The sequence below is a fragment of the Nipponia nippon genome, unplaced genomic scaffold, assembly GCF_047370975.1.
Source record: "Nipponia nippon isolate SJK-2023a ecotype South Korea unplaced genomic scaffold, ASM4737097v1 scaffold_1, whole genome shotgun sequence".
NCBI lineage: Eukaryota > Metazoa > Chordata > Aves > Pelecaniformes > Threskiornithidae > Nipponia > Nipponia nippon.
Genome location: NW_028262290.1, coordinates 35,428,575 through 35,456,014, shown reverse-complemented (window position 1 = coordinate 35,456,014; position 27,440 = coordinate 35,428,575). Strand labels below are relative to the sequence as shown.

The 27,440-nt window shown below is 39.8% G+C and overlaps 1 protein-coding gene across 2 annotated transcripts in view; it reads left to right on the top strand.

Annotated features, from left to right (window-relative positions):
- The first annotated feature begins 7,134 nt into the window (after positions 1 to 7,134).
- The window catches only part of TERF1 (telomeric repeat binding factor 1), a 25,442-nt gene continuing 5,136 nt past the window's right edge, over positions 7,135 to 27,440 (top strand). The window contains exons 1-10 of one of the 2 annotated variants that reach the window (XM_087735226.1): positions 7,222 to 7,414; positions 10,847 to 10,942; positions 13,161 to 13,291; positions 13,971 to 14,057; positions 15,409 to 15,558; positions 19,064 to 19,170; positions 20,285 to 20,350; positions 20,440 to 20,483; positions 21,595 to 21,659; positions 22,593 to 22,759. In XM_087735226.1, coding sequence (XP_087591352.1) covers positions 7,228 to 7,414; positions 10,847 to 10,942; positions 13,161 to 13,291; positions 13,971 to 14,057; positions 15,409 to 15,558; positions 19,064 to 19,170; positions 20,285 to 20,350; positions 20,440 to 20,483; positions 21,595 to 21,659; positions 22,593 to 22,655 — 996 coding nt within the window. In that variant the 5' untranslated portion in view covers positions 7,222 to 7,227 and the 3' untranslated portion in view covers positions 22,656 to 22,759. Of the gene's footprint in view, positions 7,415 to 10,846; positions 10,943 to 13,160; positions 13,292 to 13,970; positions 14,058 to 15,408; positions 15,559 to 19,063; positions 19,171 to 20,284; positions 20,351 to 20,439; positions 20,484 to 21,594; positions 21,660 to 22,592; positions 22,760 to 27,440 lie in introns of those variants that run through there. The other variant, XM_087735224.1, reaches the window with a different exon arrangement.

Sequence of the window (27,440 nt, the reverse complement as noted above, 5' to 3'; positions counted from 1 at the left end):
GCCTGACCTCTCTTCTCATCAGGACTGTATAGGCAAGCCCTTTTTAATCACTTCAAGCAAGTTCCACAAGTATGTTGACCTTGTAAGGACTGGAGAAAAGCTCTAATTTTTCTATGAAAAATTTCAAAATTAAATCAGAAGTTACCCCCATTTCTTGGGGAGGACAAAATAAGATTCCCAGTAATCAAAAGAAATAAAGAGCTTAGTACATTAAAAAAAAAAAAAAAAAAAAAAGAAAATCAATTCTATAGTGTTAAATAGTAACAGAAAAGAATAGCTACTGTTTTTCATGTCTGAGCCCTCATTCTCACCCAGGAAAACGAACAAAGAAAAAACAAATGTAAAGAGGCACCACTGCATAAATACGTATCTACCTCTGCTTTCTGTGAGAAAAGTTTCACTTCAGTATTTCCCCACAGTTAACACTGAAAGTGATTTTTGGATAATCAGCATGTCTTGTTCTCCTTGAAATTTCTAATCATGACTTCTGCAGAATTAAATCACAGGGACTGTCAGCAATGTATCCAGAGCTCTGAATGAATAAAATTGTGATTCCAGGAATGTATTAATGTTGCAAATTAATTTGACATTCATTGTGATATGTCTGATCAAGGCAAACTACTTTGTTAGCGTGCATATGTTCAGAGGCATTGCCTGTCACAATAGCTATTTAAAACAGAGTGTTAGAAATCAAATGAAGTCTACCAGCCTCCCACTTTTAAACAACAGTAAATGATTCCCCTTTCATTTGGAAGCTTGGGTTGATAAAAGCACCAGAGTCAGTGTCACCCACTCAACTGAATCTCAAAGTTTCTGGTTTTCTGGTATTAACTATACCTCATCTTCTCTGTCACTTTTACAGATATACAGATAAGTATGTCTCTTTTTAATATTTTCACAATATTTAAAGTTGTTGCAAGTCCATTCTCTTTCTCCCAGTCTGCTAAACACGTACAATGTTCAGCCAATCAGCAGAGCCAGAGAATTATATTTCCAAGACCTTATTTTCACACTGGGAACAGTTTCAAAGCTGTTAGTTCCTAGTGCCTGGCACACTAAGCAAAATAAACAAACACATAAATAAATTATTACTTCTAAACACGCAAAGTTTCTGAGAGGTCTCTAACAATCATTTCATGGAAATATAGTTACCTAAGCTGAAACTGTGTATCTCAGGGATAATTCCACAGAAAACAGTGCCAAATGTCAGTCATTACTCAGTATACCAGAAATATCAGTATCTGGCCAGTAACTCAGGTACTCATTCTGCATCTTTATCAGGCAATCTTCATTTACATAAAATGTAATCCATAAAGGTCATTTGAATTCATTAAAGCATGTAAATACCATGGATTTGTTTAATTAACTTAAATGCCTTGATCTTAGCCAAGGAGAATTCCATCAGGAGTTTGGCATATGGGCTATAAGAGCATGTCGCTGGTTAAAACGAGACATCTAGTAAAGTCAAAACGTGCAAAGTATTTGCTTCTGGTAGCAAGATGGACGATGGTCAGTGCTATACAGCATGCCACGTTACCGTTTTTCTTGCAAAGGGGCATCTCGCACACTGTGGTACAACACTGGTTTCACACTCGGCGATGCTGACGTGGCTGGTGATAATGTAGTCGGCTACATTGTCTTTAACTCTATTTCAGTCTCTAATGTAGCTCTTCAGCTGGGGCAGAATAAAATACCTATCAATTCCTTTTCTGTGTGTGAATTAATCTCAGCCAAGGGGAGGAGACCCTGCTGAGTTCATGATATGGAATACTATAATACCTTTGTCTCTAAAACTGCATTACATTAACTGAGAATAATGCAACCTTTATTCTTTCATACATATGTCAGCTTAATGAGCCGTTAAGATGTCTAGTATTTAAAGCATACAATAAGGATATCTATAGTTTAAGCTTCAGAAATCACCCAAATATCCTACAAATGCTAATAGCACTCTTGACAGGAGAAATCTAGCCTTTCATTTATTTTTAAATTCCCCTTCCATTCTATCCATAAAATGCATTTATTTACAAAGAAAGCAGGAGAAATCTATAATACCAAATCAATTAATATAAGTTAGGAAAGGCAAAACGGGAACATATATGTTGGATAATACCCTGCTCCTGATCAGATCCCAGGAAATTCCACTCATTTTCTCTCACAATTTCTCTAGTTCATTAATCAGAAAATCCTTTCCCACTGATCAGAGTCCCTTAAGGACTCAGAAGCAACAGTATCCACCCACAAAGGGGCCAAACAGGCTCTCATATAGAAACGTTGGGTTTGGACCTCACCATGGGAATTCTCCAGCACTCATGTGGCCTGTGACTATAGACAAGGGAGTCATGGGCTCAGCCTTGCCACTTTTGCCTGCAAAGCGTAAACCATTTGAAACCACAGCAGATACATGCCCAGAGGATCAAGGAAAGACAGAACACAGTTGCAGAGCTACACCTACTTTCTACTGCAGACCAACCTCACCCATTGTATTTTTCTCCTCAGAAATGTCCTGCACCTAATTGCTTCTGTATGATTGGCTCAGAAACAATACCCATAAATCTCTGAAATGTCTACATGAAATTATGCTTGCATAATCTTGGCATACTCATAAATAAAATCCTTCACTGAATGGAAAGTTACTGTCAGTAATGTCTAGACAGATGTGATTTTCCAAGATCTGTTATTTTTGACAGTATTCTATCAGAACGCTGGTGTGATTCTTTATTTCTAGAGACGAGGAATAATTTCAGCAATATTCTTTTAACAGAACTTTCGAGGCTCTGTTACTTTGATTTTTCCCTCATTCTACATTGCATAACTATTACCATTGAACTAATTTAATAAGGTATATTACAGTAGAGCAGTATTTCAACTGATTAAATGTGTATCAGGAGTATTAAACCATCTCTTTCACCTTTGCTCCAAAGTAACTGCATATAATACTATATAATCACTATTATAACTAAATGTATGTTTCATGGTTGTGAGGATTTTAATATATCTCATTCTAAAGTCTACTGGTTCAATCAGTCTCATGGCTCAGCACTGCTAGTAAGATGAAAAAAAGAACCTATGCTATAACACTCAGGAGAAATTACCGTTTGTGAGCCAAGAAGCAGCTTTGTCATGCAACAAAAGACTGTAGTACAACACACCTGGAAAAGCCCAGCAGCTTTGAAAGTGTGCCTTTTAGGCAGAAAAGACAAGTAAAATGATAAACTGTACTAACACCACAAAAACTTCTATAAGTGAAAGGGACCTTGGAGTTTTCAGTGCATGACTTCTTTTTTCCACCTGACTAGCTTCTCTGATAAATATTTTTTAATGTGATTCTTTATCCTGGTTGAGGCAAGATGAAAACAATAGAAGACCAATTCATGCAGAGATCTAAAAGGAAAGCCTTCAGAACAAGGAAACCTCTGCATTTTGTATTATTTGTGGAAAAGACAATGAATGTGTTGGAGGGACTCTAAAACTGCTGAAGTGCTAGAACGTATTCCAAAACACTACATTTGGAGTAACAGTGTAAAATACTGGTTAGTGAGGCAAATAGTAGTAAGAAATGCCACTGGATCTCAGCATATTTTCCAAGAAACAAACAAACAAAAATACTTAGCCTAACACTGTTGCAGTTTATAAACTTTGACCAACCTGTCACACCAGCTCAAGAACCTCTGCATTCCAGCAGGAAATTCTGTCAGGCCTATTTAAAATAAAGTTCAGGCTACCCATGTCCTATACCCATATCTTTCCTTTCCCCATATTTGTTTCCTTATAAAATCCAGAAAATAATTGTAAAGAATGCATTTAAGCAATGTTACTAGTTAATGCTCAGTTTATAAACGTGCAAAAGATGTATTCTTAGTAGGCACATGCACACAGAACAAATGTATACACCACATCTATACATATATACACACACACACACATATGTATACACAGCTGGCCACACAGATCCCAGAGAGACACTCAGAAAACTTACACAAACACTGACGACAGTACCAACGGCCTCATCCTGCTCCCTTCTCTGGCCGAGCAAGACAGAGGTCCGCTGGGCTCGGACACACACACACAGCCCTCGCCCAGGAAAGTTAGAAATTAATTTAATAAGAAGATAGGACAAAGTGCACTGATTGGGCACCGACAAGCATACCAACCAACCAAGTATTTTCACACAACCTTTTTATCCCCTTGCCCCTCTATTTTCCCACACTTGTCCCTCCTCCACATCACCTAATCGCTCCCTTTTCCTGCCTTTGGTTCCTCCCCTAGTAAGTCCCATCATAAATCCCGTGCAATCCGAAAATACTGTTTCCCTGCATCCCATCACGTGTCCCACTCCTTGACAGCACTCGAAAGGTGATCCCAAATGCTGCTGCCAATGACTGATGGTGATGGGTTTCATGCCTGGACACAGGGGACTGACAACTCTCCTGGGGCATCCCTGGGAAGGGCCCAGATATGGTGTTCGGTCCTGGGAGTCTGCAGTTTGGGTTCCTGCCTGCCGTTGTGTTCTGTGCTCCTCTGGGCTTGTGGAGATGGGCCTGTCATGGGCCTGGGAGTACCCAGGGCTGGGGATTATTTCGGCTCGCCCTCCCCGATCACTGTTGGTGCTCCTTTGTGGATGTGCAGACAAGCCGTTACACATAACAGAGTAACATAAAACAACAAAAGGGCACAGGCTGCAGGAAAGAAGTTGAAAATTACATTAAATTTGTACTTTCCTAGCTGAAAAGTTAATTGCATTAGAAGCATCTTCACACACTGTTTTCAGATTGAAGAGACAACCTAGTTTTTAAAACACTGTCCTCTGATCATAGAATCATAGACTCATTAAGGTTAGACCTTTGAGATCATCAAGTCCAACCTGTTAACCTAACTGCCAGGTCCACCTCTAAACCATGTCCCTAAGCACCACATCCACACAGTTTTTTAACACTTCCAGGGACTGTGATTGCACCACTTCCCTGGGCAGTCTGTTCCAATGCCTGACCACTCACTCCGTGAAGACATTTTTCCTAATATCTAATCTAAATCTCCCCTGGTGCAACTTGAGCCCATTTCCTCTTGTCCCATCATTTGTTACTTGGGAGAAGAGACCAATCCCCACCTCACTACAGCCTCTTTTCAGGTAGTTGTAGAGAGCGATAAGGCCTCCCCTCAGCCTCCTCTTCTCCAAACTAAACAACCCCAGCTCCCTCAGCTGCTCCTCAGAAGACTTGTGCTCCAGACCCTTCACCAGCTTCATTGCCCTTCTCTGGACACGCTCCAGCACCTCGATGTCCTTCTTGTAGTGAGGGGCCCAAAACCAAACACGGTATTCGAGGTGCAGCCTCACCAGTGCCACACAATGTGATGCTGCCCACAATGCAGAGAGAACTGTTGTAGTACTGTTGTAAGGTGCACAGGTATCTTAGACTTTCCAGGTCTTAGGGGTGGAGATAATCTAAACACAAAAATCCACCCATAAACAAAGATGACAACTAAAGGAAAATCAGACAACACTCAAGCGCTCGTCACAGAATGTAATGTGGAGATAGTGGTTGGGGGGTATTTGCTGAGGCTGAATAGGTCATAGAGACTACTGTGGCTTCCCAAAGTACATTTTCAAGAAACTGTCTTCTCTCCATTTGAACCACTGCAGTCAGAATCCTCTGAAGGTCCTCTGAAGAGGACCAGAACAGGATTGCTGCCAAAAGCCAACAGTTTGCAGGTTTGCTCCTGCTGTTGTTTGATAATGGTAATTGTGAGCTTTGATACACCTTCCTGCCACAGTTTCTACCACACCCCCCCCAAAATGCATGCTCAATTAAAGATTAATGCATAATGATCTAATTTTTTATGTCTAACTGGTTCATGTCAAACACTTCGAGAATGTTGATTCCTGAGATTATCATCAGCCTGACAAAGCTTGTCACAGTTTCGGGCTTGCCATTATCCTGAAGCACTATCAAGCAATATGGCAAATAACAGCAAATTTGCCCAGTCTAAAGAATTCTTGTCCTTGAAGTTGTTATTGTAGATGCACTTGCAAACATGCATCTGAAAACTTACTACTGTATAAGCTCACAACTATTGCCAAACATTGTCTCTTTCAAAGTGGAAATTTAAATCTTATATTTTATTAATGAAGATGTCCAAATAGATTATTGTAAGTTAAATGATGTGTTTTCTTCTCTGTTCGACCTCAATTTATTTATTTAGCAAGACTGCTGCAGGTGCATTTAATGTGACCACAGGAGTCAAAGGCAGCAACGGCCTACCAGTTCATTCATTCTGCTCTCCGATATCACACTGTTCACCCCAGAAGTACAGTAAAGCTCAAATTAAAGCCTTTCACCAGATCTACCAAAAGACTATTCCACCCTCCATCAAATCTCAGACAGAAAAACTGTTCCGTCCTTCAGCATTTGCCTTAAATTCACCTCTTCATAGACTACCTTCTTCCTCCTCGGGTTTTACAGTTTAACACATACAAAGGATTGCCTTCTCACATAGACGCACTCCACACTCCAAATAATTCAGTCCCTCTTCACATTCCATCCCGGGCTTCGTTGCCAAGTCGAGGCTTCCACTTTTCAGTTTCCAGGCTCTGCAACACGGACACGTTCCTCCTCTTTCCCCCGCAGCCTTCTCTCTCCAGGGCCCACATGAGGACATGCTTACGTGAAGCCCTTTGTGTCACACATGCACAAAGCACCTGTGTCTTGCCTTTTAGTCCCCCAGAAACCACGGGACGCGGCAGCTCTCGCGGCCCCCTGCTCCAAGCAGGACACGCCTTTATTCCCAGCCCCTGACACCAGAGGACACCCGTATTCACGTCGCTACACCAACGTTTCTCAGGAGCAGCAACAGCAGCGGGAAGCTCTCGAGTCAGCAGCGGCCAGCCGGGGCACGGCCCGGACCTTCCGGGACGTTCCTGTCAGGGGACAGCGTGCCGTGAGCCGGAGTACGCCGCGCCGGCCGCCTCACGTCGTTGATTCGGTTGGAGGTAAAGCAGGGCATGACGTCACGGCCGCACCCAGCCGTGGGTGCACGGCCGCACCCACTCTCCCTCGCCTCGAGGACGGGCCGGCTCGGCCCCGCCCACCGGCGGAGGTGACGGCAGCCGAGGCCGGGAGGAGGCGGCCGCGCTGAATGGCTGCCGCGCTGGAAGGGGCGGGGCTGGGGGAGCGCGAGCCGGACCGTTGGCGGGGGCGGGGCTGGCAGCCGTTGGCGCGCGGGTTGAAGATGGCCGAGGCGGCCGGCAGCTCGCCGGGAGAGGCGGGCGGGGGCGGCTGGGTCTGTTCGCCGCCGCCGGCTGGGGTGGAAGCCGTGGCCGCGGACTGGATGCTGGAGTTCGCCTGCTACTGCCTGTGCCGGCACTTCGGGACGGGGTGCGCGGCCGAGTTCCGGCGCTGGAGGGACGTGGCGCAGGGTGAGGGGCGGCAGCGGCTGTCGGGGCTCTGCGGCTGCGGCGCTTGCGGCTCTCAAGCAGCCGCGGCCACGCTGAAGGCAGTGTGTCCCTGCGAAGTGTGAGGGGCGGCTTTCTCGAGCGCGCTGAATGTGCTTCTGCCCTTGTTTCTAGTTCGGCGTAAGCACGCTTTATACGTGCGTTTAACCTTATCGTGATCGTGTCACTGGCGTTGAGGAGGTTTTCAGGGCTTTCGAGGACTTCGGAAGATTCCTAGAATGATACCGTTAAATCGCCTCAACAGACGACCCTGTATCAGCAACGTTTGCACGTGGTGGAAAAAAAAACAGTCCAGGCTAATTTTTTTTTTTTTTTTTTTTAATCTACTGGTGTTTGAGTTTAGCATGCAACAGCAGCTCTGCTGGAGAATCGTAAGCTAATCGCAGTTTTGGGGAATTTTGCTGTTTTAGTTAAATGAGATGAGGGAGGGAAGCAAACTGAACTGTTACAATAAAACAGTGGTTACTGAGGGTTTGGGGGTGAGGTTTTTTAGAGGATTAGGTGAATACAAGCGCTGGTGTCAATCTGTCACCTTGATTCTGTGAAGCCTGAATGTATAATATGGTTGCCTATACGCGACCAGCAGTTACGGAAGCTGAGGCCTCAGATGCTGAGAGTTCAAGGCTACTGAAAGCTTGAAGAGGATTTAATGAAGAAATACAAACTTGGTAAAAAACAGAGTAGAATTAGTTAAATATGCTGAGTTCCCTGAGTTTACATTCAGGGTTATGGCAGAAGGCTAGAAGTATTTCAAGGAACTATAGTCTAGCAGACAAAGGTGGAATGAAGTCTGATGACTGGATTTTGAATGGAAAAACATGTATTTAAAATGAGAAATACTTAAGAGTGAGAGTAGTTAACAGCTGAAAGCAAATATCTAGGTCACAGATAAATTTGATATAGTAGGGCATGCAGAATGATTAGTAAGGAGATTGATATGAGAAATCTAAAGGTAACATAACGAGGTACATTGAATGGGGGCTGCTAGATTAAATTATTAATGGTGCTTCTCTTTGTTTGGCCTTGAGACTGTGGCTCGGTCGGACAACTGTACTGAAATGTCATGCAGACGTGGGTGGGAAGCAGAGGCACTGTTAACACAGAAGCAGATTGGAATATCTCCTGAGAAGGATGGCAAGACTTTTGAGGACCGTATCAGTAGAAAATTAATTAAATTGTACAGAATACAAGGTCACGTAGAACTGGAACTAATAGCAAATTTGGAATTTGTTCCTTCTGTGTTCAGAAACAGAGGAAAGAGTTGGGCATATTGGTGCTATAAGATTACAAAGTCAGAAGTGTAAAAGTCTATGGAGAAACCTAAGCACAGTCATAAGATTGCATCAGAAAAGTGGGTGTAGTATTTTTATAGAAATACAGAACTACTATGCTTGCATATGTCAAAGTGAGACCCTACTGAAATAATGATTGGCTGTCAACAAGAAGGTCAATTCAAACTGAAGCAAGTGCAGAAAGGTAGGAAGGCTAAGGGAACAAGATGAGCTATTTTATTAGGAGATAAATAATATTTTTGTATAGCTCATACACTGCCAAGTAGAAATAGCTAGGTTACCTGGGATTAAGGATTTCAAGACAGAATGGCACGGTTACTTGCCTTGCCTACCTTACCCTGCCTTGACAGAATAGTATGGTCTGTATAGCTGAACTAGCTTGTGTAGGTATCTACCTGGCAAGGAACTGGATTTCTAGGATTTCTAATGAAAGGCTAAGATGAGAAATACATTTGAATGGCCATAGGGAGGAAAGCAATTTATGATTGGGGGCACTATTAACAAAAAAATTAATAGAGAAACTGCCTTGGGGGCGGGGAGGGAGAACAGTCTAGAAAAGATTACTAAGGCTATGTCTCTTTCTGTTTGTCTGCACTATTTGTGAGTAATTGCTGCTAAGGACCTGGTGTCCACACAGTAAACATTTCAAGGTTTCTTTTTCTTTGGAATAGCTCTAAAGGAATTAAATTTGTGTACTCAAGACTGCTCCATTGTACAAACCAAGCACAGGAAGCTTGTTTTAAAAATGCACCCCTGCTCTGAATTAAAGCGCTAATGTAGGTGCACCTTAAAAGAACAGAGAAAGCTGAAAGATCTTGAGCTACTTGCCAAGATGACCCCTTTTGGTCTGTAGAATCATTCAGCTACAGTATTCTGCCTGCTTCCAAAATTTCCAAGCCCTGGCTCCATCTTCAGGGCATGATGCTGCTGCTTATCTCTGTCATTGAACTCATCCAAACCCTTTCTGAAATTGAACTCTATTGTCTGCTATGGAAGATGCATGAACTTGCAATTATAACGAGTGGCTCCTAACTGCTGTTCTAAGCAGCGTTATTTTTTTACTTCCTATTTTGGCTATAGGAATTAAAAGCTCTTGTATCACCTGTCCTCACTGAAGCATTTGTAAATGTGTTCTTCCAAGCCCAAATGACAACATCCTGCTTGATGTTAGCTTAGATAATCATTTGGGGCTATTTAATTACTTCGTAATTTCGTCCTTATCCGTTGTTCATAGGAGAGAATCATACGTTAATAAGCAAGTAGGCTGGGTACTTGCAAGAAAAACAATGTGTTATGTGCTCTAGTTGTGCCATTGCAAAACTCGGGGGTCCCATGCTCCGGAATCCTGGCTTTTGCTAGGCTGACACTGCAGTGTATACATAAACACTTCCTGAGCTAGGGTGTTCAGTCTGCAGCTTAGGCAAGTCACTTGACGCATTCTTCACTTTTCATTTTGAATGTTTCTGTATTATGCTGTGAAGACTAATTAGTATATCCAGCACATTAAAATATGAAGTTCAGAGTAACCAGCACAATGGAAATAATCTCATGATAGCTCCCGGTCTAAAATATGTAATAATCCTTGTAACCTTCCAACCTTGCGAGGAGGATTTCCCTTTCCCAGTCCCGTTTCTGACTAAGCTCTCCTTGTAGCTTTTACTGCTTTTGATCTGTCGGTTGCTATAGCAACATGTAAGTGTTACTAGTCTGCATGTGGCTCGTGTTTTGTGGGCATTCCAGAGAAACGTTCTCTGGAGCAGACAGTTGTCGTTCATAGTAAGCTACTGAGCAAAACAAAACTTCATTTATTTATGTAAGATACTGTGGTCTTCTAATTTGATGAATATAAGCCTGCGATGCATCTTACCACTTCTAAGTTACTCTTGTGAACTGCAAGAGGGATAGTTTTTTCTAGTCAAATTCTTAAATATGATTTAAGTTCTTTCAACATGGAAGAACATTAACTAAATGTGCTTCATCAGTTTCCTAATGAATTAGAAATTTAGTAGATTATTAAAGTCTGATAACACAGTGTCTGGTATATTTCTAGCCACACTGTGGCAGTGCTGGAGCAAGACTGACTTAACTTTTTTCTTCTTTCCAGCTCTTATTAATGGCTTCTCCAACATACCTACACATCAGAAAAAAACGGTGTATCTCTGTCAGCTTTTGATAAGAACTGCAAAAGGAAAAAACCTTGGTAAATACTCTGATTCTTTTTTTTTTTTTTTTCCCACTTATTGTTTAAATAGATTTGTGTGAACTTGCACAGAGGTGTATTGGGTATGCTTTTGCATAGCCTTTACTGTACATATATATATATAAAAAATAAAATGACTGAACTCTACATTTTGGACTGTCTATATTCCGAATGTGACTGAGCTGTATGCAGGACCAGTGTTGTTCTATGCTGACTGATTTAGCTGCTTTGAGTTTGAATGACTACATGCTTCTTAAATTATAGGTCTTTTTTGTCAGAGTAGCATCAACTGGAAATATACTGGAAAAGATTGACTAGCTCTTAGTGAGCAATATTTGCAAGTTTAAAGCACAGAATGTGCATTTCTTTCTGCACATGTAAGGTTAAAGTAGCACAGACAGTAGGAATAAGAATATGGATGAAAAGGATGACTGCCCTTGTTTCTTACAGAAGGCTGTAAGACTTTCAGCTGGCAGCAGGTCCTTGGGCCTCTTATTCACTACCAGGTCTCCTGTTTGGCTGTATTCACAACTTACTGGTTTGGCCAAGCTGATTTCACTTCCATGCTCAGGTTTCTGGAAGAGTTTTAACCTTTTTGCTGCAAGTTTTCACTGCTTGATAAAACTCATTGGAATGTAAGGACTTCAAAAGCAGTCTTCCCAGCATGAGCACTGAAGAAAAAAGTGTATTGTAACCTAGCAGCGCCACAAAGGTTTGGTTTTTTTAAAATGAAATTTCTTATGTTGCTTGTCAGGTAATAACACTCTTCTTGATTTAGTTCAGCTTGAGGATCAAATTGTAATATTTTAAGAAGTTCATCATATACAAATTATGAAACTTTTCTGATAATGCTTTAAAACTATATTATTGTCTATGACACTTGGCAAGGCAACTTCTGTGCGTGTTTGTATCTATCAGTGTAGAGAATGACCTGTGTGGTGAGGAAGATTGCATGTGCTTAGTAGGTATTACGTCAGATGTAGTTGCACAATGTACATGGAAAGCTAATATAGCGTATGGTAGCTTTCCTGGTTCTTTTCCAATTATTAAAATACTTAATCTGTACTGAGCCTTAAAACAGAGTAGGCTGTTTCAGATGGCAGCTCTTTAGCGGTTAAACGCTTTGTTTTTACAATATTAAAATAATATGAAGTGTCATATTCATTTATTGAAGCAATAATTAGAGAAACACAGAAGTGTTATTTTTTTAATGTGCATATATACATATAATACTGTTTAAATTTTCAGTGTTTGTCTTTTACTGTAGTGGGTATCATATTTTTTATTTTTTCAGTATTGCTTAAATTGTTTTCCTCCTGTCTGAAAAATGCTTACTGTAAGGAATAAGAAGATATCAAGAGAGATTCTGCTATGATGTCATATAAAATGAAGGAATAAGTGAGGCTGTAGTTCAGTGAACATCTTGAGCTATGCTGGCAGTGCCATGGGAAAAAAGCAGTCTTGTGCACCTGCCGGCTCCTACTGCATCTGTGATGGTGGCACACTCGCTTGTGCAGATGTGCAATGACCAGACTGCGAAACTGTTTCTAGAGTGTTGAGGGGATGGTTATTTGGCTAGGCTAGATTTCTGCCAGAACTGATCATTGATCCTGCTTGCTGGGAGTTTGCACAAACCTTGGTGTTGGCACAGCAGTACGATGACATGGGAGGTTGCTTCTGCTTTTTCAGTGACACTTCTGTGTTAAGCTCTTTGAATTTCCCTCTGTTTAACCCCTGCAAATGTAACAAAAAGTTAAGACACAGAAATATAGAGAGAGACTCAGGAAGAAAAAAAAATCAGGCTGGCTGTTATATTACAAAATTAACAGTATCAATACCATATGGTTTGATATCTGATGCCAAGCTTAATGTAAGAGTATTAGTAATGCGAGCCCAAATATATGATGCTAAACTTAGCACTATTGCAAGTGGCATTTTAAATGAACAATAATTAGCAGACACAATCTCCCTTAAAAATGCAACAGTAATGTTATTAACAAGGGTAAGAAGAACCAGCCTCTCTGAAAAGAAGGCAGTTGCTTCAGGTCTCTTAAATAATTTTTAGTCTCTCTCTTCAGGTGTGTTTGAAGAAAAAGGCATTGAAATTATGCATAGTACATATTACTTTATTGTGTATAAATAATGTAATATATTTAGCTTTATCCTTTAAGGTTTTTAAATACCTTTTTTCCTTTTTTTTTTTTTCTCCCCCTCTAAGAATGCCATTTTGAAAATGATAAAAGAATTTCACCTTTGGAATCTGCTCTGTCTTTCTGGACTTTACTTGAAAGGGAAGAAATTAAACTGGAAAAGCTTCATGAAGATATTCGTCGCTTAATTCAAATTCAGGTCTGTGTGACTTATTAAAAATCTTCAGGATGTTACCTATTCATTCTGCTAAAACACGGCTGCTTTTACAAAAAGCTTGGGCTATTAGCAGGCTGAACTGAATTTTCTAATTTTGTTGTATTTTCAAGTACAGAGTAAATGGATCTGTACAGGGGACCTTTTCCTATCTAAATTGATTCCTGTTTGTCCCAGTTCAAAGTTGTCTCAAAAGCTGCCAATCCAAAAAAGCCGATATCAATTGAGAGATCAGTTTTAAAACACTAGTATCTTGAGCTTTAAAATATATTATGAATAGCTTTTTTTCTGCTTACAAATAATTCTTCGTATTAGAAAACTTTTGATTTCAAAGAGAAACATGTAAAAACATGTTGATGGCTCCTGGGACTGTGAAAGTCTTTCCCTGAAAGGTGAAAGCAATACTGAGTAGGCAAGTATGGGACATTTTGCATCAATGAAGGTCCTTTTAAATGCCTGATGGATAGATTTTAAGTCTTTATACGTGAGGTTTAATATTACTTCAGAACTAACTTATAACTAGATAATTGTTGGTAACCCTTAAATATGTAATCCTCTGGATTTTGCAATACTTACAAAACTATAAAAGTGTGACTTCTCTTGTTTTTTTCTGAATCTCAGGTGAAATGTATTTCAGCGTATCTTGCAATTATATTTGTTGTAGATTGTAGCTGTCTATATGGAAAAGGGATATTTCAAGGAGGCTGCTGAAGTTCTTGAAAGGCTATTTACAGACTCGGCATCAGATAAGGTAGTAACTTGCTGAACTTGCATGAAGTTCTCTCATTTTCAGAGAACAGGGGAATGGGTTTCCAAAGCTAGCAAATGCTACCTGCATAGCTTTGTCCTAATTACTGCCTATGCAGTCACTTACACATGTGGCACTTGTAAATACAAAAGGAAATTTGTGGCTAGGGGACTGATAGAAATAATGGGTGATTTGGGGAGTAAAATGCTTCTAGCAGCAGTTGTTCTTCACTGTGGGCAGCATCAGTTCAAACTTCATCCCCTTTCCCACTTCATATGAGGAGTGAGGTGTCACTACAGATTCTGGGAATTTGATATCGCTGTTTTCTCAGAGTAAGACAGTATAAACATGCTGGTAGTGACATAGCAACTCCCTAATAATCAGTCTGCTGACTTTTTCTGAACCATTGGAGTGCACTCTTTATTGTCTCTGATTAGTGTTCTACGTACTGAAGCATCACAGGGACGTACAGCTCATTAGCAGCTGTAGTATAGAGCGGATATTATTATGCCTCTATCTGGAAAAGATAACATGTGGGTTGGGCCACATGTGTGGGGTTTGATGTTGACTGCATCATTCAGAAAGATGCAAGCTCAAGTGCATATCTCTTTAAAATAATAGCTAGTGCACACACCTGAATTTGCTGGGGTGTAGAAAAGAGCAAACGAAGGACTGCAGGCAAAAAGAAAAAAAGGCAAAAATGCTGCCTCTCTCTTCCTCTGGTATATTAGGACACGTTCCATGTAAATAGCATATGTATAACACTTTTCAGATACGCTCTTCATTCAGAGGATTCAGATGTTTGGCAAGTGTAGGCTGTGGTAATAGTATTTAAATTCATAAATTAGAATGCAACCTGTACACAGAAGTTAATTTTTTGCTATATTGGTCTCTGTGAGATTCAGAGTGGTTGGTAGACAAAATGTGAAGTTGTGGTTATCAGTATCAATGTGTCCTTAATGCTACTGTAGTAAATAGTCCTTTTCCTGAACACTGTAAACCCCTTTCAGTGGCAGTCTTTTTGAGGCAGCAAATGAGAAAAGAGAACCCAGTAGTGAGTGGCCTTTTCTGGGTGTTTTTGCCTCACTGACAACCCTGTTTTCAGTGTTATTCATAAAGGGAATGAAAATGAGGATCTCTAGAAAGTTACACTTAACCATTACTGAGCACATAATGTAAACTTGTGGTACTAGTTAACTTTAGAACCCTTTCAAACTGTAGCATGAAGTCATATAGGTATATTCAGAAAACTATATAATCATCATGTTTAGCTTTGTGTATGTACTGTTTAGCATAGATGCCAAGTTTACTGCAGGATATATTTTTGTGTTGTATAAAGCTGTGCTTTTCTTAGCCCTTAAGGGTGAAGCTGGCAACTGTAATTAAAAGCAAGGATCCATATGTTCCCCTTCTCCAAAGCTTCAGTTACGATCTTTTGATAAGTAAAATCAAGTCGTACATTGAACTTTACATGAAAGAAAATGAAACTAACTTCTTAATACAGGTATGTCAAAACTATTTTCAAAACTTATTTCAAAAGAGGTACCTGCTAAGATTAAATAGATTTATACTTTCAAGGGAGTTGTTTAGAAAATATTCAGTTATTGTATTAGATGAAAAGGAAATTTTATCTTCCTTTGGAGTGTCTTATTCAACCTTTTTTTTTTAAATAATATATGTTTAGGAGAAAGGTAGTAGGAGTAAGACTCCTTTAAAATATCTTTTGTGAATGTTTTTTTCCACAACTGTTTTGATTAGAAAAACAGTTAGGAGAAAAGCATAATTTAAAATGAGGCCTGTCATTTATGTATGGTTAACAGAAGCAGTTCTGATCGGAGACTCCTCAAAAGATAAGGTAACTATATATTTAATATTTATTTTGTTTAAGTCTGTATGACTTATAATACTAAAACTAAAAGATGAAGACCTGTTAATTTGGCTAAAAGCTTTAGGAATGTCAGAGGAGTTAGGAGATAGAAAACCATTATTGCTGTTTTCCTGTAAATAAAAAAGCTCCTTAAAACCATCTTGCTCAAAAGTGATTTAAAATTGGCAAGGACAACATTCCTCCTGCAGCTCATCTTCAGGAGGATTGTAAAGAATTTCTCTTATGTTTACTTCCTATAAAAGAATATTGGAGTGCTCAATTACAAAAGCACAAATATCTAAAGGTAATAAGAAGCAAATTTTAAATAAACAAACCTGAAGTTCCTCTGGGGTTTTCATTTTCTTACCAGAAAGAGAAACCAGAGAACTTATTAAATGTATTTGAAGTATAATACAATATCTTTTAATGGTTTCACTCGGCCGTCAGTTTTCAAGTTTATTTTTCCAGGGTATTTCTTTGAGCCTAAGAGCAGATGGAGGTTTGGAGATGTCGGAGGAGGCCCGGAACTCCATACTAGCACACCTAGGCCCTCTGTGTTGCACCCCCACTGCCTGCACATCCGCCCTACTGTCTGCACCAATGTTGCAAATCTTGCTTCTGAAATGTTTACTTCAGACTGAGTTACTCTGGGACATGGAGGAGGCAACTTTGTGAAGAGTTCCCACTTAGGCTGTGCAACATGTGTGACTGTTTCCCAGCAGCGTCCCTTGCGTTCTCTACAGCAAAACACTCTAGCTTTAACTGTTAATCTTGCTTCTCTTTCTTCTGGTGCCATATGTAGAAGTATAATCATAGAATCGTAGAATAGTTTGGGTTGGAAGGAGCTTTAAAGGTCATCTAGTCCAACTGTGCTGCAATGAGCAGGGACATCTTCAACTAGATCGGGTTGCTCAGAGCCCTGTTCAACCTGACCTTGAATGTTTCCAGGGATGGGGCATCTAACACCTCTCTGGGCAACCTGGTCCAGCGTTTCACCACCCTAATAGTAAAAAAAAAAAAATAAAAAAAAATAAATATTTCTTCCTTATATCTAATATAAATATAGCCTCTTTTAGTTTAAAACCATTACCCTTTGTTCTACCACAACAGGCCCTGCTAGAAAGTTTGTCCCCGTCTTTCTTATAGGCCCCCTTTAAGTACTGAAAAGCTGCAATTAGGTCTCCCCGCAGCCTTCTCTTCTCCAGGCTGAACAACCCCAGCTCTCTCAGGCTTTCCTCATAGGAGAGATGTTCCATCCCTCTAATCTTTTTTGTGGCCCTCCTCTGGACCTTCTCCAATAGGTCCACGTCTTTCCTGTGCTGAGGGCTCCAGAGCTCAGTACTCCAGATGGGGTCTCACCAGAGCAGCAGAATAGCCTCCTTCAACCTGCTGGCCACGCTTCTTTTGATGCAACCCAGGATACGGTTGGCCTTCTGGGCTGCAACTGCACAGAAGGCTCATGTCCAGCTTTTCATCTACCTACATTGATGGTCTACATTGCTAGACTGTTTTGTAGGCTGCTTTTTCTAGGTTACTGTCAAGCTTGGAATCTACAAGATTGCAGCTTCTACTGTTGATGAAGTTCTTGTGCTTCAAGAAACTCTTATAGGTTAACTGCCCTAAGAACAGTCGCAGATAAGGCATTACAAGGAAAAAAGACCTATACCAAGAAAGCATTCATCTAAATACTTCATAATTTTTCTTTGTAACTTTCATTTCTCTTTTGAAAGAGTTATTTTTAGGTACAAGTACAATTTGAAAGCTACTCTTAACTTTTAAAATACACCATAGTGGATTTAAACTTTTTTTTAATTGAATCCTTTCTACCCATTTATCTGTATGGAAACATGTCCTCACTTTCACATGTGTTTTACTACCATCAACCACTGTGAAAGAGCCAGTATTTTGAAAACTCGCAGCTGAAAGATGAGGTAGTTTGGGTAGCTATGAAACTTCTGACAGTGAAACATTTTCTTCTGTGACTGGAAGTATTCTGTGACCAGAATACCTTCCAGTATTTTCATGGAAGAATGTGTGAAATAAAGAATTTTTTTATGTTATCTGACTCTTATAAATGTTGAGACGTTCTGCAAGCTAGTGTGAAGGACAGGTTAAGATTTCAAGAAGACTCAAAATTGGATGGTTGACAGAAAATTAACAGAAGGCAAAAGCAAGCCCTGAAAGAAGAAACAGATGAAAAGCGGGAGCAACTGGCTAAGCAGAAAAAGAATTAATATTGGGCCTGTAGTGAATCTGCTAACTTTGAATCATTTTGATATTTGAGTATTGCAAAACAGATCACCTCTTGGGATGCATAGAGAGTGTTGGATGGAAGATGGTTGGCTCTGCTTAGTAATGATAGTGCACAACCAGGATTTTTTTTATGGTTTGGGCAGTAGGTATATCTTAAGATGCTACAGTATAAAGCTGATAGCAAAGTGGCAAGAATGACCTCATGTGGGTCATTTTTTTAGGTGTTATTTATTATAGCAAGTAAGTGGGAGGAATCCAGGGAAAAGTACAAATCTTACGATCCTCTGGACATTCTATAGAGAGTAACGAATGGAGGAGAAATAATCTTAGTTTGTGGCTAAAAGTTCAGGCAGGATGTTAGAAAATGCTTTTGCTAATACAGGAAAGGTTACATTACAAGCCTAAAGTCTGATCAGTCGTGTCTTTTGAAAGTGTTATAGGTATGCTTGATCCTGCCATGCGCTACAGAACTAGACAAACTTGTGAGGCCTGCCAGTTTTCAGTTTCTAATCTAGTTATAAAAACAGACTTTGGAGTACTCTGATAGTATTTGCAGTCTTAGTTAATCTCTGCAATATATTTCACTTATCTATATGTTCACTTATTATGCAAGTATTCATTGTATTTCTGTGTGTCCATATAAATATCGCTTCCGGCTGTGACTAAAATTTCTCTGAGTTATTAGCTGATAAAGATCTTGATGGATTTCAACTTAACACACTACAGTTGTTTTGAAACTACTTATTTTAGTGGTAATGAAGGGTCTGTGAAATAAGCACTGTTAGCCCTAATAGAGAGTACACATATTAATCTTAGTGTACACTATGGTTTCTAGGTATCTAGGTACTGGCTGGCTTTAATTTTAAAGTATCAATTCCATTTCTCACAGGCAGCCGCAAAACAGGTAGAGTCTAAAGGACTGGGAACAGCAGCATTGCAAAACAAAACTGTGAATGTCAATGAAAACGACAAAAGGAATTTGGAAACAAAACAAAGGTTTGTATTAAGCACTATACTGCTAAGGGACATGCTTGGACAGTAACTTGAAACTTGTAGAACTAAGAGTAGGTAGAAGGAAGGATGTTAAATTCCAAACTGTGTCCAATAGAAAATTAACTATAAGCCCATTCTCTGTTTTTAAGTTTTGGCTTTTCTATGGTTGTTACTTTTGGCATTTGAATCAAATAGCTTGGCATTAAGTTTAAGTACTTTTTAAAGATGCACATTTTTCAGTTTAAACAGCTGTCAGTCTTATATAACAATAAAAACATAGAAATACTTCACTTTTTTTTTTTTTTCCCTTTATGCTTGATAGAGCTCCTTTTAGTCCTGCCCTACTAGTTTCATGCTATAGGTCATCTGGAGAAGAAAGAGGATAAGGAAGGGGAATTAGTCTATTACTTTTTCTTTACAGCTAAACACAAGATTATCTTGCTTAGTGATACTAGTGTGATGGGGAATAGTTCTGTTGCTTCATGATTCTCGCAGTGTGAACCCTCAAAACAATTACATGCTTTTCTAAGAAATGCTGGGGGAACTTGAAGCCCGGTTCCTTCCCCCCTCCTTTAACTTTATTTTGAAAAATACTAATATTCTAGATTTATCACCAATTGTTTTTCATGGAGAATAAATTGTAGTCTTTCATTGGGATAGAGCTTGTATTGCTGCAGTTTTATACCTGGAATACTTGGCATCATTTAGTTAAGGAAATGGACTGATGCAGCTAGAGTATACAGGAAGACAAGTCATAAGATTTTTTTATAGAAGGACAGCTCCTGACATAACTACATTTGAGAGGTATGATGAAAGACTTGATCAAAAAACCTATGGAAACAATTCCTGGATTGTGAAGAAGGTATGAAAAAATAGATGTGCAAAAGACCTCATGTCTTCAATCTAAATGTGTAATGTCTTGTGTATTTCTCCTCCAGGTATTAGAGAGGCAAGGTTAAGAGGGTTAATGGACTGAAGCAGTTAGTGTTTGTGTGCCCCTGTTTCTGTAGAGAAATCTTGGGATTTTCTTTCATTCAAATATCATTGAATCACATAAATGGTAAGTTGCTGCCTAGGAAATTATCTTTTTTTTTTTTTTTTTTGCTTTTTTTTAAAGATCAATTGAAGAGCAACAGAGTATTACAAATCAGTCACCCGGAGACACAAAAAAAAACACAGTAAGGTAAAAATTAATTTTTTTGTTGTTGCTCTTGGTCATAGACATTTCATGAAGTTCTATGTATTTTTACTTCAGTTCTGCGTTCCTTGCAGGCCTCATTCAGGACAGAAACACAGAATGAGCCGTGTTCTTCGGAGTGAGTATTAGCTTATTTTTACCCTTTCAAAACAAAGTCATGTCAAACACTTCCCCCCTGCCCCCAATAAATGGGTTGGTGGTTTGATAACTGCTATCCAATGTGTTTGGATTAATACAAAAATCATTATAGTGAAAAAAACTCTCCTAATTGTTATTTGTGGTTTCTACCCAGATGCAGATTTGGTGCTTGCCACATTTAGGAAACTATGAAAAGGCTTAAGGTTCTCTGGCAACTCATTTTGCAAAATCATTCACTATTTCACTATTTTCTGGTTCTCTTGGGTTTTGTTTGCATGTTTGCTTTACTAGCATTTACAGTATTCTAAGCAAAAGAAAGCTGCCTGAGGAGTACTGAAACTTGTCTTTTTCTGACTTCTGACCTAGATAACTTTGGGGGGAAGGAACTAAAGAGGTTGGCTGATTGGAAAAAGAAATTGTAGTGTAAAATGCACAAAGTTAGGATGTTCGTGCATCTTCCTGGTATTACTTTTTTTAAAACTTACAACATGGGTTATATAATATCTATAAGTAGATTCTGAAAACCATTAGCACCCTCTTACCACAAAGAGATGACCTTATAGCCTTTGCATGTGGCCATGTTGTACTTGGAAGGACAAACTCTTGAGATGCCTTGGATGCTTGCCACAGTTAGAACGTGACACATGTTCTGTGGAAATGATGGAACCTGTGTACAAAGTATCATAACTCTGCTGGTTAGTTTCCATTCTCTCTATGTAAAATGAGAGCAGTATGTGTAGTAAAAATATTTCGTTTTGGTAAAAACAACGAATGTTTCATTATTATGTACCAATTTTTACCTAACTGCTTAAAATATAATTCTTCTGTGAGCTCTGTTGCGCAGAAAATATAGTGACTTTTTTGAACAGTCTATTTTTTTGAGTCCTTGGACTAAGGTGAGATTTGTGTGTGTATATATATATTTCATATATAAAAGTATATTCATATATAAACAGACACTGAAATTTTCCCAGTCTGTCAAAGCATATCAAAATAGCGTACATTCTTGTCTCATGTAAATGGTAGAATGCAAAACGACTGCCTTAATGTTGATGACTCATTAGTCTGGATGTCTATTAACTGTCTTCTAGGTCTGAACAGCTTGCAAAATGTGGAAGAACACGGAGATGCTTTGGCTTGTGGCCGAAGAAGACAGGTTTGTACCCACTCTCTGTTCTAAATGGAGATAAAATGAATCTGCGCTGCATAGAATTTTTTTTTTCCCCCGTACTTCATTTGACTCTGTCTCCAAAATGCCTGGGTTTAAGGTTCTCCACATTACTCAAGCTGTGCTACAACTCCTGAAACTGTTTTTTAAGTTCTAATTCCTGTCTTCAAAAAAGACTTTTTTGTGCAGTCTCAAATATTGTTGCTAATGCTTAGGAGCTTTTAACTTGTTGAAATACACTGTTACTAAAACTTAATCTGAGTCTTTTTAAAACTTGTGAAAAAGTAAAAAATTCTTTCCGCTGTTTGGATTAAAGAATTCAGGATGTCATTTGCCCATGAGAGTTTTGGGCAAACATGAAAGACTTTGTTTTCCCACTTAGAAGGTTAAAGATCTAGCAATTTCATAATTCAGTACTTTGCTTATATGAGGTGAAAACATATGTTTACTTGGAAAACTGTTCTAGTTTTTATAAACCAAATAATAGGGTGTTTTTATAATGCTACATTTCAAATAGTCCTCTGCGTTCTCTTCATGGGTAAGCCTACTTCATTGAATTACTTAAAAATAATTCTATTAAGTTCACTAATGCTAGAATTCCCTATTGGTGGGAAGTACAGAAGTGTATGCCTTAATAGAAGGGAATTTGAAGTTGATTTGATGTTGGGGTGAACTGTTACAAACTCATTTTTGCGCGTAGCCAATTTTCTTCAGTTATGATAAAATGATAAACAATTCTGAATGAAATTAATATTAAATAAACGTATTCCCATTGTTGAATTCCTCTTGAATATTTCTTAGCAAGCAATATGAAGTCTTTCTGTTTAAATAACAGTGCAAATTATCAACATACATCCATTCTGGTGTGAGCTGTTTCATGTTTCTGATGTTCATTTTGGCATTTCATTTTTCACATAACAGGGAAGGACGAACCTGCTTATGTTTTTTCAGACTGCCCTTGAGGAGAGTTGTACTTATTCCTAGTTCTTTAAGCACTTTACTGAAGTTCAAGTCCTGGTTAAATCTTCAGTTACATGCTGTCCTCAAATTGGTTGAGGTCCTAATGAGAGCTCATCTGCCCTTGGACATTGTGCCCCCTGCTACATATAAACAGTTTTTTCACTTTCTCACAAATCTTAGGCATAGTTAAATCACTGAGACTGATTAAAAGCAGCAAATACATCCAGTGCCCTAAAGACCAAAATACCTGTACGTACTGGATTTGCTTGTTACTTTATTGCAATTTATACTTGGATAGGTACCTTGTCAGATGCTGGTAAGCATGCATGCTTCCATCAGTTTTGTTATCAACATCAAGATTTAAAGTAACTGGACCACAGCTGACTCGGAGCTAATGACAGCTTTATATTCAACTGTTTTTATGTTGAGGTAGTCTGTTATTGGGTCAGCTACAAGCACTGAATCTTGGTCTAGGTCTTGTGCATAGATATCACTAGAAAAAAAAAAAGATGTGCTTAATTCTGTTGTTATAGTTCAACTTATATGGAACATAAAAACTAAATTTATAGAAAACTACATCTGATAGTAGCAAAGAACTCATTGAAAATTTTATAAAAACTTGAAAGAAATTAAAATTCAAAACTATGTTTCTTTTAAACACTTAGAAAATTAGGCATTTGCTGTCTGCCTGAGATTTATGGCATACTCCCTGCCAGTGAGACCTGTATAGAAAACAATGATATTGGCCTTTTAAACAATAAATCTGATCCTCTGCTTAATTATCTGGGTTATAAAATTGTCTGTATGCATGAAAGAATGTAGTGAATGTCAGAGCAGTTGACTTCTAGAACTTCCTTTTCCATGTAGTCCCTCTTTCAATGTTGGCATTGTTTGCTCTTGTTTTGTAAATGGCATTTCATTGCAATGGTTCAGTGCCCATTTTCAGCCTTTCATTGCTGTGTTTTCAGTTAGCTGCATACAACAGTCTGCAGTGCTATTGAAAGGAAGTGTACTTTATTTTCTCATCCCTAAATTAGGGGATGCAAGTGTCACAGATTTTAGGGAACTGTTTGTATTCCACTTTATATCCTGTATGTGTATGGCAAGTCCTGTGAGGTGTCTAAAATCTGACTGACACTTTGCTTAAATTAAAGAATCTGTCTGAAAATCTGGGTTTTCAGAAGTTAGTCAGACCTGTATGGAATAGAATGCCATATATTTAAACTCTGGGGGGGAGGAATCAGAAGAGTCCCAGAATGCATAATCAAAGGAAGACAGGTTACTAGAGCAGAACTGACTCTAAGGAATAACAAGATCTTTAGATATGTGAGGGTATGTCTACACAATCTGTCTGGCAAACTCAAGCTTGCTTTGCCAGCGTTCTGAGCTACCCAAATGTCACATTGCTCTGGAGTAGCCACTGTCATTACGTTAGCTCAAGCATAGTGCTGCTTTATGTCCAGTCTCTCAACAAGTCTTGCTAGCCTGCAATAGTGCAATGCTGGAGTCTACATAACTGCCATCCCAGAGGGCGCAGGCAGTTTGTTTGTGTGTGTGTGTGGGGAGGCAAGTTACTGCTCTGTATAGTTCCTCAGTGAAAAGAAAAAATGAGTCAGTCTCTGGCTTACCTGTAAGGCAGGCTCCTTGTTTATATGTTAAATTGAAGAATTTTTTTTAAAAAAAGCTCAATGTAAGCAATTTAAAAGCAAAACAAGTAAAAACCAACCCTTCTAAAGGCAAATGTAATTAATCATTACAGCAAGTAACAAGGGTTGTGATTGTTGCTGGAAGTATTTGAATTATCTGGTGCTGTAGGTCAAGCATAACTGTGTTACTTGAATAAAGATTTTATTTAGGAAAGTTTTCTGGCATGCTGTGAAATGAGATGAACTAGATGGTTCCAATGGAATCTCTGGCGTTTTAATAATAGTAAAAAAAAAAAACAAAACACCACAAAACACTATCCACTGCTAATGTTGCAAAAGATCTGTGGAACAGGAAGTATTAGAAAAAGGAAGTATTTTTGATAAAGGGTAGCCTACTTTAGAGAAGTTTTAGGTTTCGAACTGTTTAGAAACACAGCTGAACTGCTACCACTCTTATTCTTTCACTGGTTAGTGAGGTTTATTAGTGATCATAGTTTCTTGAAGAGGCACTGGTAGTTTCATTAAGCTGGAATAAGTCCAACTTTCAGATCTGAAGTTTGATCTTTCACATACCTCAGCTTGCACCTTGTGTAGATGCCAAATTTTTGCTTGTTGCAGAATAACCAGAATACAGCTTTGATCAGGCTGAATATTACCTAAGCTCCTTCCCTCTGAAGAGGCACCTCTCCTGCCTTTCACGTCTGAGTGCTGCTGCCACTTTTACCAGTTCAAATTCAAGAGAAGAGGGGAACTATGCAGAATGACACTCAAAATTGCCACCTGGCCTATCACCAGTCCCCGAACTGTTGTTGCTCTTAAGGGCAGAAGCTTTTAAGGATCCCTAGAAGTGTTCCAGCTTATTAGAAGAAGAGAAATTTTTAAAAAAAAAAAAAAAAAATCTCCATGGATGAGGGATTTATCTGAGCATCCTTGGACACATGGACCTCTTGTGCACAAGCAGGATGATATGAATTTGTCTAATGACAGCAGCCATGACACTTACATTTCCACTGGCTACATTATTTGCAGAGTTAAGTGATATTTGTTCCCCTCTAATTCACAGATTTCCTCTGTACTACTCAGTTCTACTAGTTGGCTTTATCAAGTTTTAAATTTTTGTAAGTTGAGGCTATTCTTTTGCAACTGCATTTCCCTTTCTACCCAGTTTTTCACCATTTTGAAAGTTCTAATTGTAAAGGTCAGCCATAGCCTGATTCTCTTGGGTTCCCTCCTGCTTTATAGCCAACACCATTTACCCATCTGATAGTTGGAAGTGATCTTTTACTTACAGGAGGAGGTCTTGTACATACTCTGCTAAACCCCTCTTTTCATGCCCCAAACTACAAATTTTAGGACTTCAGCTTCATCCATTTACACCTCCTATTGCTCTTCTAATGTTCTATAAACATGTTTTTGTTTTGTGGTGGGTTTTTTTTGCCCAATCCAGTTGTTCCAATTAACCTGAGGATTTATTAGCACAAGTCCCTGCTGGGAGCCCTCATAAAGCTCTACAGGTTTGGTTACAAATTTATCATTGTAGGTGTGTTAGCAAAGGATCGGTCTCCCATAATATAAGGATCATATATATTTAATCTCAGGAATATTCACAACTCAGCCAGATCCTGCTGGCTGCAACACTGTTAAGGGATGTTAGGACCGGCCACATCCTCCAGCAGCCCCAGCCCAGGACCCTCCTGCCCAGCTGCTGGAGCCCAGCCCAGCACCTGGGGTCCCTGTTGAGGCTGGGGGATGTCACTGCTGCTTTCCCGTTTGCAGATGTACCCGGTAGCAAAGCTGAGCACAAATCTGAGCTACACAGACACAGGATATGCATACAGAGGACGCTGACACAGCTGGTCACACAGACTACCATGGACAAGGTGCTGCCCTCAGCAGTACCCACACATGGTACCTGTGTAAGACATAAACACAGGCAGCCAAGTCCCGTCCTCTTCTCTGGCAGAAGTGTAAGTTCACTGGTGAAAGCATACATGTGCCTCTCCAGGTTCACAGGCACATGAGTGTTTGCAGATGCCTAAGTATGGGCACAGCCCCTCTGCCTGCCCAGTACCCCTGCCTGCATCCTGGCCCTCACACCCGCTTCACAGGTCCTTTGCTTGCCAGCTGGATGCACCAAACACAAGCACTCACACACTCATCCCGTGGGTGCTCTATGTTCCAGTTGTACTCCAGTGTACACTAGCAATATGTCTCCCTTTCAGGCAAAAGGTGAAATTTTCACTCATTCAAGGAGATGAAGGAAAGGCAGGGGGGCCCTGTGCTGCCCGGGCGTTAGCTCGCAGTCACTGCTCCTGGGCTGACCCTCCAGCCTGACAATAACTGGAGACTCAAAGGAAAAGCTACAAGGCACACAAGGGCTCCTCCTGATTACCACATCTATCCTGGGCTCAATGTGCTGGTTGGGACTGTTAACATCAGGTCCTGAGGAAATTCGTACTGGAGCTGGAGACAGGGAAGGGGAGAGGATAACTGGCAATCCAGGTCTAAACCTCCACCCCTTGCCCTTGCAGCTGAGTTAATGCCAATCCCTGCCACGGTAGCTGCGTGTGGCTTCAGCCCTGTCCTAGACCAGCTTGTTCATTCCACATTCATATCATGTTAATAGCTGAAACCAACCCAGGCTTTCCTGACCAACCTTTCTTAAATTTTACCAGATACCAGATGTAACTTTACCAGACTTAACCTTGACCAGACCAGAATTACAGTTACCTTTCCCTCTTTTAGCCGGCAGTGGGGTGCTGGACTGACCTCTATTAACAGCTGAGATTCAGCAGGAGCCTACAGATGACCCTCAGCTGAAGTCCCTACGAGGATTTCAAAAGGTTCTGTACCTTTCCAAGCAATGACAGGGAGCAGCCCACAGTCGTCCCAAAAGAAGCAGGACGTATGAATCCCGTTCACAGCATCACATACTGTCATGGAAATAACCTAAATTGCAATTTACATCAGGTCAGAGCAGAAACACTTTAGTGCTATGGCTATAGGAGAGGACAGGGAGCAGCAGAGTGACAGCCTCTGCTGATGTGAACTCTGCCCAGCTGGGGCAGCTACAGAGTTCCCATAACTTTTACAACCCATATTTCACCAAAACAGTGTCAGATAAGCAGCATATGGTACATAAGAACAGCAAATGAAATTCATC